Source organism: Gadus morhua, chromosome 19, assembly GCF_902167405.1.
Source record: "Gadus morhua chromosome 19, gadMor3.0, whole genome shotgun sequence".
Classification (NCBI taxonomy): domain Eukaryota; kingdom Metazoa; phylum Chordata; class Actinopteri; order Gadiformes; family Gadidae; genus Gadus; species Gadus morhua.
Window position 1 is genome coordinate 3,567,994 of NC_044066.1, and position 16,440 is coordinate 3,584,433.

The window sequence follows — 16,440 nt, forward strand, 5'->3', positions numbered from 1 at the left end:
GGGAGGAAGGAAGGAAGGAAGGGGGGAAGACAGGAAGGAAGGAAGGAAGGAAGGAAGGAAGAAAGGAAGGAAGGAAGAGAGGAAGGAAGGAGGGAAGAAAGAACATACGGACGGACGGACGGAAAGAAGAAAGAAAGGATGAAGGAAGGAAAGGAGGAAGCTGAGGAGGAGGTTGTAGGTCATTATGTATGATGACCTACAGCTATTCAAGTCGCCAGTCGGTCCTCTTGCAGACGAGGAAAACAACCTGCAGTCTGACCCCACTGTTATGGGCAACATCCTCCAGAAACAGTACCAGAAGGCCTTCAGCAATCCGGATAATGTCGACGCTGAAAGCGTGCAACTCGGAGAAGCACCTGCAGAAGAACTCTCCAGCATACTATTCACAATTGACGACGTCCTTACAGCCATTAGGGAAACAGGGAAGTTCTCCGCTCCTGGCCCAGACCAGTTCCCTGCTCTCGTCTTGAGAGAATGTAAAGACGCTCTAGCTCCATCCATAGCGAAACTCTGGCAGCTGTCATTTGATACTCCAAACATCGCCGATATGTTCCGCTCCCAAAGTATCATCCCCATCTTCAAGAAGGGCAGTAAGGCCGTGGCGGCCAACTACAGACCGGTCTCCCTGACCTCGCATCTCATCAAACTCTGCGAACGCATGATTCGCAAAGAGATGGTTAGCTTCTTTAAACTGAACAACATGTTCAACCCTAACCACCACGGGTTTCAGTCCGGAAAAAACTGCCTCACCCAGCTCCTTCATCACATCGAGGACATCATGTGCGACCTCGACAGAAATGCGGATGTGATTTACCTTGACTTCAGTAAAGCCTTTGATAAGGTAGATCACAAAATTATTTTAAAGAAGCTGCGATCTTTCGGCATCAAAGGCAAGCTCTACGACTGGATTGCTAGCTTCTTGGCGGGCCGGAAGCAGCACGTCATTGTAGATGGAGTCAGGTCCTCAACCATAGAAGTCATCAGTGGGGTCCCTCAGGGTACCGTCCTAGGCCCCCTTCTTTTCCTCATCTATATCGATGACATCTTCTCTGTTGTCAAACACAGCAAAATCAAAGTGTTTGCAGATGATTCTAAGCTCCACAAAGACATATCCTCGCATGTTGATCGCATCCTTCTCGAAGAAGATCTCCTCTCTGTGGTCAACTGGGCAGAGGCCAACAACATGGAACCTAACGAGGAAAAGTTCCAGCTTCTGCAGCACGGCAAACTGCCTGACTGGAAGCAGCCCTACACCTTACCATCTGGACAAGTCCTCCATGGTTCCGACCATGTGAAAGACCTGGGCGTCTATGTTGATGTCAACCTCAACTGGAGAACACACATAGCTATGAAATCCTCCAAGGCAAAGAACATGGCTAGCTGGGTGCTACGCACTTTCACCTCCAGGGATGTAGCCACCATGATGCTACTCTACAAATCCTATGTGCGGTCCCACCTGGAATACTGCTGTCCACTGTGGTCTCCTCACCTGCAGTGCGATATTACCCAACTTGAAGCAGTCCAAAGATCCTTTACTGCGAAGATTCAGGGACTTGGATCGTCAAACTACTGGGATCGACTCCATCGCCTATCCATGTACTCCCTCCAACGGCGGCGTGAGAGATAAACCATCATCCTAGTTTGGAAGATCTACAACAACATCATCCCGAATGCTGTGAACCTCGACTTTCGCGAGACCTCACGACACGGCACTTCCTGCCGTCGGCCACTAGGATCATCGAAAGACAGCAGCATTAACACCTTGAGGTTCCACTCATTCGCCTCGAGCGCCTCAGCACTGTATAACGTGGTCCCTCCTAGCATCAAAGTGCAAACATCTCTGGCTACTTTCAAGTCAGCACTTGATGCGTTCCTTCACACTTTCCCTGACACTCCACCAACACCTGGGTACACTGGACAGAACAGGAACTCAATGTTGGAGTGGGCCGGTAGCACGTGTCTGTAACGTTGCTACAACACTGGCGGTGGAGATGCGAGACATCTTGGCCTGAGCCCTCCAGCTCAAAACCAACCCAAGTAAACCCAAGTAAAGTATGATGTGTTTGTGTTGTTTTTGTGCGTGTATAGTGTGAAAAGTGCGACCTAGTGTTTTCTGTGCATTTGAAATGTGTGCTTGCTTTGTGTAAGTTGTGTGCATTGTGAGTACATTGTGTGCATTAAGTTGAATGCCAAGCTACTCTATTTCCATCCCTCCATCCATCCCTCCCCATCACTGAAGCCAGTACTTCTCCACCTTCCAGTTCGTCATCAGTCGATCGCTCCCTCTTTCCTTCAGCAAACGCCCCCCTCCCCAATCTCCCATGAAAACAATTATATTCTCTCTCTCTCTCTCTCTCTCTCTCTCTCTCTCTCTCTCTCTCTCTCTCTCTCTCTCTCTCTCTCTCTCTCTCTCTCTCTCTCTCTCTCTCTCTCTCTCTCTCTCTCTCTCTCTCTCATGGTACTGACAGCTCTCATTTATCACACACACATGCTCACACACTTGTGCAAGCACACACGCAACAGCTATCCATCTCTCAATATCATAACAGGAGAGAGCGAGAGAAATAAATTGAGAAACAGAAAACCCCCAAGAGTGTGTGTGAACGTGCACGGCTAGAAGAAGCACTTCAACTATTTTTCCCGCCATTGTCAGTGCTACTAAGAGCTGACGTGGTTGTGCTACATGGTGTGATGTGCGTCCCACTAGGTGCGGACGTGGTTGTGTTACATGGTGACGCGCGTGTTGTGCGTCCCACTAGGAGCGGACGTGGTTGTGTTACACGGTGACGCGTGTGTTGTGCGTCCCACTAGGAGCGGACGACGTGGTTGTGTTAACGCCTCTGACTCCAGAACACATAATGCTGTGTCTCTCACACCGCAGGGCCCGCCACACGACTCTGTTAGCCTCTGGTTAACAACGCAAGGCACGCACGATGACGGATCGTCCTCACCGCAATATGGAGGGTGTGTGTGTGTGTGTGTGTGTGTGTAAAACAAAATCTAGATTCATTAATAATGATGTTACATTTCCTATTCCTTTGTTTTAAGATGAGGCAGCAGGCTGACCCATTGATGCCAACCTAGTGATGCTAACCCAGTGATGCTAACCCAGTGACGCCAACCCAGTGATGCCAACTCTGTGACGCTAACCCAGTGACGCTAACCCAGTGACGCTAACCCCGTGACGCTAACCCAGTGACGCTAACTCTGTGACGCTAACCCAGTGACGCTAACCCCGTGACGCTAACCCAGTGACGCTAACCCAGTGACGCTAACACAGTGACGCTAACTCCGTGACGCTAACCCAGTGACGCTAACCCAGTGACGCTAACCCAGTGACGCTAACCCAGTGACGCTAACTCTGTGACGCTAACCCAGTGACGCCAACCCAGTGACGCCAACCCCGTGACGCCAACCCAGTGACGCCAACCCAGTGACGCCAACCCAGTGACGCCAACCCCGTGACGCCAACCCAGTGACGCTAACTCTGTGACGCTAACCCAGTGACACTAACCCAGTGATGCTACTGGTCCTCATCAGAAGACCGTAAACCGTCTCGTAATGTTAACACAAATTTGATATGGTTTCATAGTTTTACATAAGGTATTGGCTAATATGTAATTATTTAAAGTCTTACGCAAACAAAAAGTTACTAATGACAGTGCAGATACTGTGCACCTGAAAACAGAGATAGGAGCCAATCACGCTCCACAGCCGTCGCTGTATCCACAGGCCTTGTCGCCGGGCGGATTCCCCCAGACCCGGCCAATCAGGACAGAGGGGTGGTGGGCCGGAAGACAGGCTTTGCTTAGTGCAGGTCTGATGCCCTTTGATCTCACCGTGTGTGTGTGTGCATGTACGTGTGTGTGTAGGTGTGTGTGTGTGCCTGTCTCTCAGGTAGAAATCAATGGTAATCCCTGGCAAAAGCTGTAATCCATGACAAAAGTTTCTAGTGTTAGAGAGTTGAGTAGTTTGGCTGCTGCCTCTGGACCCGTGCTGTGACCACACAGGGCTTAGTGAGGGTCAAACGTGTGTTTAAACCGATCACACCAGAAGATCTATACGATATCACAGAATCTATACTCTGTTGCTTGTATTGATAAAATATGAATATGTATTTTAGTTTCCGTAGTAACTCTAGCCACAAGGTGTGTTTAGCAGTAATTACAGGTGTGGTTGCAGGTGTTCTGGTACTTCCAGGTGTTTGTTCCAGGTGTATTAGCAGGTGTTCTGGTACTTCCAGGTGTGTTACAGGTGTATCAGCCGGTGTTCTGGTACTTCCAGGTGCATGTTACAGGTGTATTAGCAGGTGTTCTGGTACTTCCAGGTGTGTTCCAGGTGTATTAGCAGGTGTTCTGGTACTTCCAGGTGTGTGTTACAGGTGTATCAGCAGGTGTTCTGGTACTTACAGGTGTGTGTTCCAGGTGTATTAGCAGGTGTTCTGGTACTTACAGGTGTGTTACAGGTGTATCAGCAGGTGTTCTGGTACTTACAGGTGTGTCTGGCCAGAGAGTAGTTGGAGGAGCCTCCGCTGGCCGGTCCAAAGCCCTCGGGTGCTTGTCCTCCCATCCTCGCCCTACCAGCGCCCTTCGGTGGCTCAATCTCTGCGCCAAACTCTGCCCCTATCACCCCTAGCAACACGATGGCGGTGGCTTGCTTCCGCCGCTCCTCGTAGGAGTTGGAGATCTTCTTGGCGTTGGGTGGCAGGTTGGACAGACAGCCTGCAACATGCACACAAGGCTTTGGTTTAGTGGGGCAGGAATCATGAGCGTTTACCAAGCGTGTTCAGGGAAACAACGGCTGATCAGAAAATGTTCACATGGTCGGCTCAAACATTGAGGCATTCAGGGGGGAGATGCAGTCAATTAGCAGTTCATTAGAAAATGAGAAAGGGGGTAGTGATGTCTGGAGAAGGCCAGTTGTTAACAGTGTAAAGTAATGAGGGGGCGGATTCAGGTTGGAAAGGAGAGGCATATGGCATCGCTACAGAACAGATGTTTGTGGGGCAGCGATGATGCTAACCAACATAACATCCTTCTGTGAGGGACAGACGAGAGACGTCTCTGGGTTCAAACATGACTTACACAAAGCTTGTTCAGTTAACAAACAATAAAGTGTGGATCATTTTTGTCACTGCTTTCATTTAATCCATGACAGACTGATGGGCGACACCACTGTGAAAACAGCCAGTCCCCGTCCTTGTACTGCGTGCGTCGTGCGTCCTGTCGAGGGGGGGACAGGTTTATTTGGAGCCGTGTGTTTCCAGGGTTGGTTTATGGGCGCTGGGGGGGGGGGGGGGGGGGTAAGCCGTGCGCCTAAGGAGGGCGAGGGACGGCCCGCCTCTCCTTTCTTCACTGGTTTTCAAGGCTGCAGAACAGCAGGCTGCCTCACTCTACTCTCCTCAACAGCCTGGAGAGAATACACACGCGCCTATTGTACCAGCATTAACCATTAGTTACACCGCCAGCCCAAACACACACACGCGCACACAGACACACACAGGCACCCACACACAATGTCACAGTCACCAAAATCGTATAGGCGCACGCGTGAATAGGCACACTTCATTTTGTGCAGGTGAAAGCCATTAGTCACAGTACACACACACACACACACACACACACACACACACACACACACACACACACACACACACACACACACACACACACACACACACACACACACACACAGCCTACTTGCAAATAGCTGACCGCTTCAAAAGGTCCATGAACATGACCCTGACCCTGACCGTGTGTGTGTGTGTGTGTGTGTGTGTGTGTGTGTGTGTGTGTGTGTGTGTGTGTGTGTGTGTGTGTGTCTTAAGTGATGGGAGTGCTTGTCTATTGTCCAACAGGGGAACCCCGAAACGCCCCTTTGTGTGTGCGTGCGTGTATGAGAGCAGGACAAAAAACTGCATTAGTGAACTACACATGATGCACAGTTGGAAGCGGTTCCTCTGTAAAAGTGTGTGTGTGTGTGTGTGTGTGTGTGTGTGTGTGTGTGTGTGTGTGTGTGTGTGTGTGTGTGTGTGTGTGTGTGTGTGTGTGTGTGTGTGTGTGTGTGTCACAGTAGGGGACAAGGGGTCCTTACACACCTTGGATAAAGAACCATTGAAAACATCACGTGCATGTGTGTGCCGGACTACCTCTCCCCGTCTAATTCCCTCTCTTTACCTTCTGTGTCTTCCTTTCCTTCAGTCATTCTTGGTGTAATTCGTAATATTGAGCGTGAAGCATTTAGCCACAGTGTTGGTGGTTAACTAGCATTTCAGCAGGGGGATGTATGCATGTAGCTAGGCTATATCCAGTTTGATGAACCCAGGCCTACAACAGGGTGTGCAGCATGTAGCTAGTGAGTGTATGTTCCAGCCCAGTGCAGCTCCAGGTGAATAATGGGATTGCTAAGGGCCAGCTGTCATGTGGGAGAAGGCCTGAAGGCGAAGGCTGATAAATGGATTACAGATGGCATCCATCCCTCAGGCTGGACTGGCCCAGTAGATAACAGAATTACAGATGGACTCTACCAGCAGAATCCCTAAAAAGTTCACATTTACACAAGTAAGAGAGGCGGAGGGATGGAAGGGGAATATATATAAATAAGTGTACGTGTGTGTGTGCCTCTCTCTCTTTCTTCAGGTGTCTTTTGGTGAAAGACCAGAGGACACAAAAGCTCCTTTTGCAACTGACCACAGCAGAGAGCGTGTGTGTGTGTACGTGTGCGTGTGTGTGTGTGTGTGTGTGTGTGTGTGTGTGTGTGTGTGTGTGTGTGTGTGTGTGTGTGTGTGTGTGTGTGTGTGTGTGTGTGAGTGTAACTAACTGGGTCACAGCACAGAACCATGAACCAATAACAACACAATAAATTCCCCTTCAGACCACATCCACCTGAAGTTCATCCAATGACATCTCTCCCAGAGTTGGTCCCGCCCACACAGGGGTTGTGTATGGAGACAGGTGTATTGCCAAGTGCCAACCACAACCTCCTGAGCTTCCCACCACACATCAAGCTGATCAATCACTTATTTAATATAATTTTCATAAAAAGTTATGGCGTTTGTTCAATGAAGTTCAGTCCACCATGTCTCCCCCCTGTAGGACATGGAGACCCATGATATAGGAGGTTGTCCCTTACCTACGCCCAGGGTTGGACAGGTTTCTACTGGTATCCATGTTTCTATTGATAATCCGGTGTCTACTGTATCCCCGTTCGTGTTGGTGTCTGGGTTCCCACTACAGGCAAGCCGACTTCCCAGTAGGCTCGACCGCAAGTCAACCATCTTCCTTTCCTCCTCTCGTGCTACCCTCCCCCTCCTCCCCCTCTCTCTCCTCCTCTCCTCTCCTGCTCCCCTCCCAGCCTCCCCCTTCCTCTCTCTCTCTCTCCTCCTCTTCTCCCCCCTCTCCTCTCCCTCTCTCTCTCTCTCTCTCTCTCCTCCTCACCTCCTCCCCTTCAAGCCCCTCTCCTCCCCCCTCTCCTCTCTCTCCCCTCCTCACCTCCTCCCCTTCTAGCCTCCTCTCCTCCCCCCTCTCCTCTCTTTCTCTCTCTCTCCCCTCCTCACCTCCTCCCCTTCCAGCCTCCTCTCCTCCCCCCTCTCCTCTCCTCTCTCTCTCTCTCCCCTCCTCACCTCCTCCCCTTCCAGCCTCCTCTCCTCCCCCCTCTCCTCTTGGGGACCGTATGGGTTCTGAAGCCCATCGATCTGCCAGCCTCATCACTAGAGGATCCATTTTAATGCCATTGTAACTAAATCGTGTTTAGTCCCAGCCCCCTTCCAAACTTAATCCAATCAGGGTAGGACGAGACAAAGGGCCCCGCCTGCCTCACATACATTTTTATTTTAAAAGAAAAGGATGGATAGAGGGAAAAAATATGAAATGTGATTATCCAGGGAGGAAAGACTAAATTAAAAGGGCACGGTGCCTTAATGCAACCTGTAGAGTCGCTGTAATCCCAGTAAAACATCACTGGACAACGTCCCAGGAAACACTGGGGACACAAACTAGAGCTGTATTATTCAGCAGACAGAGGAATGGTTGGTTTTTTAAATAAAACTTAAAGGCAGATGCACCATCAGATATGTTATTCAGATCCCCCTCTGTAGTATAGAGGGTTATTGAGATCTGAAGATATGAATAATGTATCTGGTGGTACAATCCGTAATTGGTCAGGCGACAAGAAAGAGATCGACAGATAGAAGAAAATAGACATAAATAGTTGGACAGTGGCCTAGTGTTTTGCATGAAATGTCTATCGATACCCCACTCCTTTTACTAACACACACACACACACACACACACACACACACACACACACACACACACACACACACACACACACACACACACACACACACACACACACACACACACACACACACACACACACTTTAATTAGACAGACTTTGGATTCAACACATTTAGAGGTGAACTGACTCTGATTTGGGCCAATTAGAGAAAATATAAGGTGATGAAGAGGATAACAAACTGCATGGTCATCGTCGAAGAATTCTTCATTCACCCCTTCAGACATTGGGTAGTTCTTCAATCGGCCTCCAGCCATTGGCTAGATCTTCATAAGCCCTAGAGTCATTAGCTAGATCTTCACCAAGCTTTACAGCCATTGGCTAGATCTTCAATAATCCCTACAGTTAATGGTAGATCTTCAATAAGTCCTAGTCATTGGTTAGATCTTCCCTATATCCTACAGTCGTTGGTAGATCTTCAATAAGCCTTACAGATATTGGTAGATCTTCACTAAGCCCTACAGTCATTGGGTAGACCTTCAATAAGTCCTACGTTGGGTAGATCCGTTTTTCCCAGCATGCACCTCTTTCCCACTAAGAGCTCCGCCTCCATTAATAACCACTATACTAGAAACTGATCACCAGGGAGGGATGGGTAGGGATCAATAATAGAAAGGAAGAGGACAAATAAAATAGGAAAGGAAAGACGGTAAGCATAAAAACATGAAAGAAATGCAACTGTAAATGGACTCCTCCACTCCAAGAACAGACAAAGACATTCTGAAACCTTGACTAATGAAATAAGAAATAAAACTGATTAAAGTTTCATGAAACAAAGTACTAGGATTGGTGCTGTGTGTGTGTGTGTGTGTGTGTGTGTGTGTGTGTGTGTGTGTGTGGTGGTGGGGGGGTCAGTTAAACGGATCAGGAACAGGTTTGGAGGGGCTGCTGGAGTCCATGAAGGTTAAACATATTTCACCAACTGCGCACACACACACACACACACACACACACACACACACACACACACACACACACACACACACACACACACACACACACACACACACACACACACACACACACATCAATTATTAATTCTGTTGCTGCTGCTGCCGCTAATGTAGGATAAATATTGATAGTGATTTCACTGATGTGAATTCGTCAGGGCTGAGACTGGGTTTATTAAATGTGTGTGTGTGTTTTAAACGCTCCGGGATGCTGATATTATAGGGCGGTGTGGCTCTCTGAGATAAAGGACTAGGAGCTAATGTTCTTAACTCTAACACGCGACAGCCCATCACACACTTCTTAATAAAGCAGTTTATTATTACCGCGGCGTGCGCCGTGTCTCAGTGACACAACTCCTCCGGCCAAATATTAGCCAATCCCACAGGAGGCTGAGGTGGAGACCAACACACCGACCCACCGACTAAATGTCCACACACAGGGACGCTGTTCGTCCACACTGCTGAGTGCTCACATGGAACGCTAGAGTTTAAAGGTACAGGTACCTTTAAAGGTACAGGTACAGGAAGAGGAGTAGAAGTGTGAGGGTTTCTTGTTCACTCAGGATGAACAAATCAGTGAGCTGATTGTGAATGAATGGAAAAGTGAGGAAGGTGAGACGGAGAATAAGGAGATAAAGAGATGGACGTCTGTCTGTCTGCTTTTCTGTCTGTCTGAGTGAGGGGAAAGTGGGAGTGAGTTGAAAACTTTGTAGAAACCGGACTGGTGGACTGGATTCTGGAACCCGGCCCTTCCTCCAGGTTTCCCTCCAAAGTCTGTCCCCCAAACTCACGCCGAGCTCCCTGGCTTTAGCATCAGGTCTGCCCGGTGGAGGCTGCGGTCATGTGCAGTGAGAGCATGGGCAGGGTGAGCACAGGTAGACGGGTAGATAGGCAGAATGACAGGTAGTCAGGCTGACCACTCATTTCATTCAGGCCGAATAAAACAGACTGAGCGGGCTAATGACAGGCCTGCAAAAAGCCACTGATACCGGATTTATCTCGTATTTTTGTCAGAGCATTTTGATTTATTGATTCCTGCTGTCGGGACGTCAAGAGAATTTCAACAAATATGAAAAAGAAATGCTTCTAAAAATAGACCCTACCCTAGATTTAAAGAGGCGTGAGGATGAGCCATGCAGAGAACCAACCCCTTTCACCCCCCCCATCCCACCTCAACCACCCACCCCCCCCTTCACTCTGCCACCCTACCCCTCCTCAGCGCCTCACCCAGACACCCCCCATACATACAACAACTATGACCCCCACACACAACGTCCTCAAGGAGAAGCACTGATACGGAGGTATCAGCAGCCCTGCCCAACGCGCTCAGCAAGGGTTGGACTGAAACACAATCATGCCTCCGTTTGGAACGGGTGGAGCAGAGACGGTCTCACCATCTCATGAACTGGACCATGTATGATGACGTACCGATTCTTCAACATTTAGAAAGGTGAAAATCCGGATTTTCCCAACCTCCGAAAAGACCAGACAGAACAACTCCTACTTGGGGGACGTGTTAACGCAGGCCAGCTGGCTGGGGACTGTATATCAGCAGGGTACAGAGAAAGCAATGGTTCCTTATGAAAGAAAGGGAATGACAAAGAGGGGAGAAGTAACAGGGAATCGTGTGTCTGTTTCTTCGTACTTTCCAATACGTCTGTGTATTGTGTGCGTGCAATTTTGTAATATATGCACTTGATACATTATCTATCATCAATCATCTTTATTTCCATGCATTGGCAACACTTTTTTCATTTAAATGTCATATCAATAAAGCCTTATTGCATTTAATTTAGTGAGAGTGAGATATAGTGAGAGAGGTAGAGACCCTTTCGAGATCAACTGTTTGAACATGGCTTGCGTGTGCACACGCACACGCACACACACACACACACACACACACACACACACACACACACACACACACACACACACACAACAAATAAGTGAGCTGATTGTGAATGAATGGAAGAAAGGAATGTGAAAGAAGAAAGAGTTATGAAGGTGAGACAGAGAATAAGGAGATAAAGAGATGGACAATAATCTGTGTGTTCATGTGTGTGTGTACTTAGTGGCTACTAGTTACACAAGTTCAATAATGCAACCATCCACCCTACATTAGTGCTAATAATAAAATACTTTGTTATTCATCATCTCTATTGTTGACCCTCCAAAGTCCATGAAACCATCTTCACATTCAGTATGTTTACACTACCCCAACCCCCACTCTTGCTTTTTCTCTCTCTTCCTTCATTGCTCCAAAAATTCATTTTCAATGTCCCTTTCTTCAGATGGATTTTTAATTCAATTCCTGCTTCCTGGCCGAGCATGTCAGGGTGTGTGTGCGTTAGGGTATGTGTGCGTGTTACTGTGTGTGTGTGTGTGTGTGTTACTGCGTGTGCTCATGTGTGTGTGTGTGTGTGTGTGTGTGTGTGTGTGTGTGTGTGTGTGTGTGTGTGTGTGTGTGTGTAACTGCACGTGCCTGCACGCGTGCGTGCGTGCGTGTGCGTGTGTGTGGCAGGTGCAGACCCATTGGTGTTGTCCTTCTCAGCTCTGTGTAAAAGACACCTGGAGAGGAGCCTGCCTTTGTTTCACTTTCTTCTTTCTCTCTTTCTTTCTTTCTTAAACTTTCATTCTCTCCGTCTTTCTTACTCCCTGTGCCTTCCGTTCCTTCTGTCAGTCACCTCATGGTACTCTGACGTTATCAACAGTAAATACAGGATTCCTCTTTAAGTCCAGCCGGCACACAGACAATGCATGCTTTCCATAATGCGTCAGATAGAGGGCGATGGCTTAGTCTCAGGTCAGTGAGACAATGAAGCGGCCTCCAGGGGGAGACCCCCCAGTGCCCGGCCCCCTCCACTCAGCACCAGGCCCCCATTCTGGCTCCCTTTTGGCTACGGCTCTATTCTTCTGAAGGTAAACTCATTTGCGAGTGCCAGACGGAGGTTCCAGACGACGATGCAAACCGATGTGTTTCCAAAGTGGCCAGCCCACTACACAGGTTTGATTAAACCCTTACAGACACTGTGTCTGAGGACGGGAAAGGGTGAGCTTAGCGCTGCTGGCCGATGGTTCCCTGTTGGCCGAGGACGGAGAGCCGTAATGCTTCCCACATCGGCCCTCTCCTTATCCAGGGTTTACCGGCAGCCGTACCCCGTCGGCTGTGGTTCCTCTGGTGGTTTCCATTAGAGACAGTCCATGGAGCGTCTACAGACCCCGGCCCCAGCAACATGATGCGGAAACACAGCTAAAGAAAGACAACGTAGCGCCCCCCCCACCCAGATACCAGCTAGCCTTCAGACCTTGATATAAAGTCTGACGGATGACGGCTGGAAGGGAACAGCCAAATCAGTACACTAGTGGTCTGTCTATAGTGCTCTATAGTGGTCTGTCTATAGGGCTCTATAGTGGTCTGTCTAAAGGGGTCTATAGTGGTCTGTCTATAGGGCTCTATAGTGGTCTGTCTATAGGGCTCTATAGTGGTCTGTCTATAGGGCTCTATAGTGGTCTGTCTATAGGGCTCTATAGTGGTCTGTCTATAGGGCTCTATAGTGGTCTGTCTATAGGGCTCTATAGTGGTCTGTCTATAGGGCTCTATAGTGGTCTGTCTATAGGGCTCTATAGTGGTCTGTCTATAGGGCTCTATAGTGGTGTGTCTATAGGGCTCTATAGTGGTCTGTCTAAAGGGGTCTATAGTGGTCTGTCTATAGGGCTCTATAGTGGTCTGTCTGTCTATAGGGCTCTATAGTGGTCTGTCTATAGGGCTCTATAGTGGTCTGTCTATAGGGCTCTATAGTGGTCTGTCTATAGTACTCTATAGCTGTCCGTCTGGCTCTATAGTGGAGTAGTGGTAGGCCTATATAGCCCTATAGTTGTATAGAGGTTTGACTATGTGGCTCTATCGTTTTCTGTCTGGCTCTATAGTTGTATAGAGGTTTGACTATGTGGCTCTATAGTTGTATAGAGGTTTGACTACGTAGCTCTATAGTTGTATAGAGATTTGACTATGTGGCTCTATAGTTGTATAGAGGTTTGACTACGTGGCTCTATAGTTGTATAGAGGTCTGGCTCTATGGGTAGGACTGTTATTTAACAGCAAGGTGAGCCTGTCATAAGCTACTCTATGAAGCATCTCCTGGGCTGCTGAATAAACACATTCACATCCCAGTGGACCTGAACAATGGGCAGCCTGCACGTACACATGATAACAAACATGCCCACACACACAAACACACACAAACATGATCAAAAAAACACACGCATGCATATACACACACGTGTAGGCCCAAGGCCAGTGCTTTGTCTTTGTGACACATTCATAAATCCTGACACAAAGCGTGCATGTGTGCGTAAAAAAACACACACAAACACACACAGCACACACTGAACAATATCAATGCCCCCACAATTCCTACATGTGTGTGATTGTATGCATGCAGGTGTGCGTGCGTATGCAGGGGTAGTGCTGTCAGGTCCACTGAGGAGGAGGAGGACAGGAGGGGAGCAGGGAGCAGAGAGAAGATAAAATATGATGTCAAGTACAGTGTGCCCAGTAGTTCCCCCTCAGAGCTGTGGCTCTATGTTATTACTCTGGTACTTAGTAGTGTGTGTGTGTGTGTGTGTGTGTGTGTGTGTCTGTCTACAGGTATGATAATCGTCTTGATACTAATCATTTCTCTAAACTAATTATACTTACCATTCAAAGAAAACACAATTGTATATTATAAGAATATAAATATATGTCAATCAATTACCAATAAAGCAGAAATACCAGGAGAAGCAATCAGACAATATTGCTAAAGGCAATATTGTAATATTGCCCCACGTGAGGGGAATCCGTTCTAAAGAGAAACGTGATCCAAGCCGAATGTGATCCAAGCCGCGGCCTCATGCCAAATGACCTCTCCAGGCTTCCATATTAGATTAGCACAAGAGGCTAGCATTTCAGCTAACCCAATCAGGACAGGCTAATGACACCGAGAGGTGAGGGTCAGCTTGACCTGTGCCCTTTGACCTCTTTCTCTGCGGCTCCTGGACAGGGGGCAATGGGCAGAGAAAGGACCGGAGAGAAGAAAACAGAGAAGGCAAGAGAGGAGAATAAATAAAAAAAACAACGAGAAAGAAGGAAAGAAAGGTCGGTCTCTCTCTCTCTCTCTCTCTCTCTCTCTCTCTCTCTCTCTCTCTCTCTCTCTCTCTCTCTCTCTCTCTCTCTCTCTCTCTCTCTCTCTCTCTCTCTCTCTCTCTCTCTCTCTCTCTCTCTCTCTCTCTCTCTCTCTCTCTCTCTCTCTCTCTCTCTCTCTCTCTCTCTCTCTCTCTCTCTCCCTCCCTCTCCCTCCCTCCCTCTCTCTCTCTCTCTCTCCATCATAACAACCATTCCAATCCAAATGAACACAGGACCAGTATTTTATGTGATGTAATGCTATTTTGGTCCGTTTGATTGATTCATATATTATCTACCACTGACATAACAATAATAGTCTAACATTTGAATGAATAGAATAGCATCAGAATACTACCTGTGAGGTGTCACCCCCCCCCCCTTAAGAGGACGACCTCAGATCCAGTACCCCTCTCCCCCTCACCAATGCCCCTCATCCCCTCCCTCACCCCCTCCCTCAGCCCCTCACATGCTGATAACCACAGTGAGAAGGCATGTCTTAAGCTCTAGATCTGAGTCCCCTGCAGGAGGAGGGAGAGCACGCCTCCTCCGTGAGAACCCCTCTCCACACTCTCCTGGGGTGAGGAGCATCGTGACCTCTGACCGGCCCACTAACGCCAGATGCACTTCCACCTGACACCGCACAGAAAGGCCTTGCAGAACCAACAGAATCACATCAACAACTACAGAGGGGGGGGGGGGGGGCATTAAGGCCCAGTCCTGAGCTCAGCGACCCGGGTTTGACTCCTGCCCGTGGTCCATGGCTGCATGTCCTCTCCTATCTCATCCATACCATCCTGGCTATCGCACTCTAATAAAGCATAAAAATGATAATATAAATCTAATAAAAACAACAACAGCTACATAGCATCAGTCCAATCATGGGCGTTCACAACAACCTTCACATTTTAAATGACCCGAGTGGCAGAAGGGATACGAGTTATCCATCCGTCCACTGGTTATGTCTGGTTAACTTCCTCTAGCTAATAAACCTGGTCCCACACCCGCTGATGTAAAACAGAAATATTAATAACAAGTTATTAAGGAGACATCCCCCCCCCTGCTGTGATGTAACAAACTAAAAGATGAAGGGAACACTGCTCCAGAGAGAAGACGGAGAGCAGGAAGAGAGATGGGGAGCTGTGTGTGTGTGTGTGTGTGTGTGTGTGTGTGTGTGTGTGTGTGTGTGTGTGTGTGTGTGTGTGTGTGTGTGTGTGTGTGTGTGTGTGTGTGTGTGTGTGTGTGTGTGCGCGAGAACAAGGCTTCTGGAAGAAAATGCCTAATGACCTCCCCTGACACCACTATGGACATCATTACGCCATAACACACACACGCACATGCACACACATGTACACCTACACACACACACTCTCAGAGTAGTTTCCTGTGGCAAAAGTGTGTGACTGGGAGATGGTTCTGAGACGAGGTGATAGGTCTATCACCGTGGCAACAAACAACCGGCAGTAAAGTGTTCACCTTGACTACTGACTGATAGACTGTCAACATCCTCCCCCCTCCCCAATCCTCTCTCACCCTCCGATCCTCTATCACTCTAACCCCCACCCTCCTCTATGAGCCTGTACCTTTCTCTATAGCTAGAAGTCTGTACCTATCTCTATAGATAGGAGTCTGTACCTTTCTCTATAGCTAGAAGTCTGTACCTATCTCTATAGATAGGAGTCTGTACCTTTCTCTATAGCTAGAAGTCTGTACCTATCTCTATAGCTAGAAGTCTGTACCTATCTCTATAGATAGGAGTCTGTAACGTTCTCTATAGATAGAAGTCTGTACCTATCTCTATAGCTAGAAGTCTGTACCTATCTCTATAGATAGGAGTCTGTACCTATCTCTATAGATAGGAGTCTTTACCTTTCTCTATAGATAGGAGTCTTTACCTTTCTCTATAGATAGGAGTGTACCGTTCTCTATAGCTATGAGTCAGTAGCTTTCTTTCTCTACAGCGATGAGTTTGTACCTTTCTCTATAGCTTGTAGTATGTACCTTTCTCTATAGATAGGAGTCTGTAACGTTCT

General features: G+C 48.1%; 1 protein-coding gene across 5 annotated transcripts in view; it reads right to left on the reverse strand.

Moving 5' to 3' along the window:
• wdr7 (WD repeat domain 7) overlaps window positions 1-16,440 on the reverse strand; it is a 68,514-nt gene that overhangs the window by 11,197 nt on the left and 40,877 nt on the right. For all 5 annotated transcript variants that reach the window (XM_030341436.1, XM_030341434.1, XM_030341433.1 and 2 more), the window contains one exon: window positions 4,494-4,721. In XM_030341436.1, coding sequence (XP_030197296.1) covers window positions 4,494-4,721 — 228 coding nt within the window. The remainder of the gene's footprint in view (window positions 1-4,493; window positions 4,722-16,440) is intronic.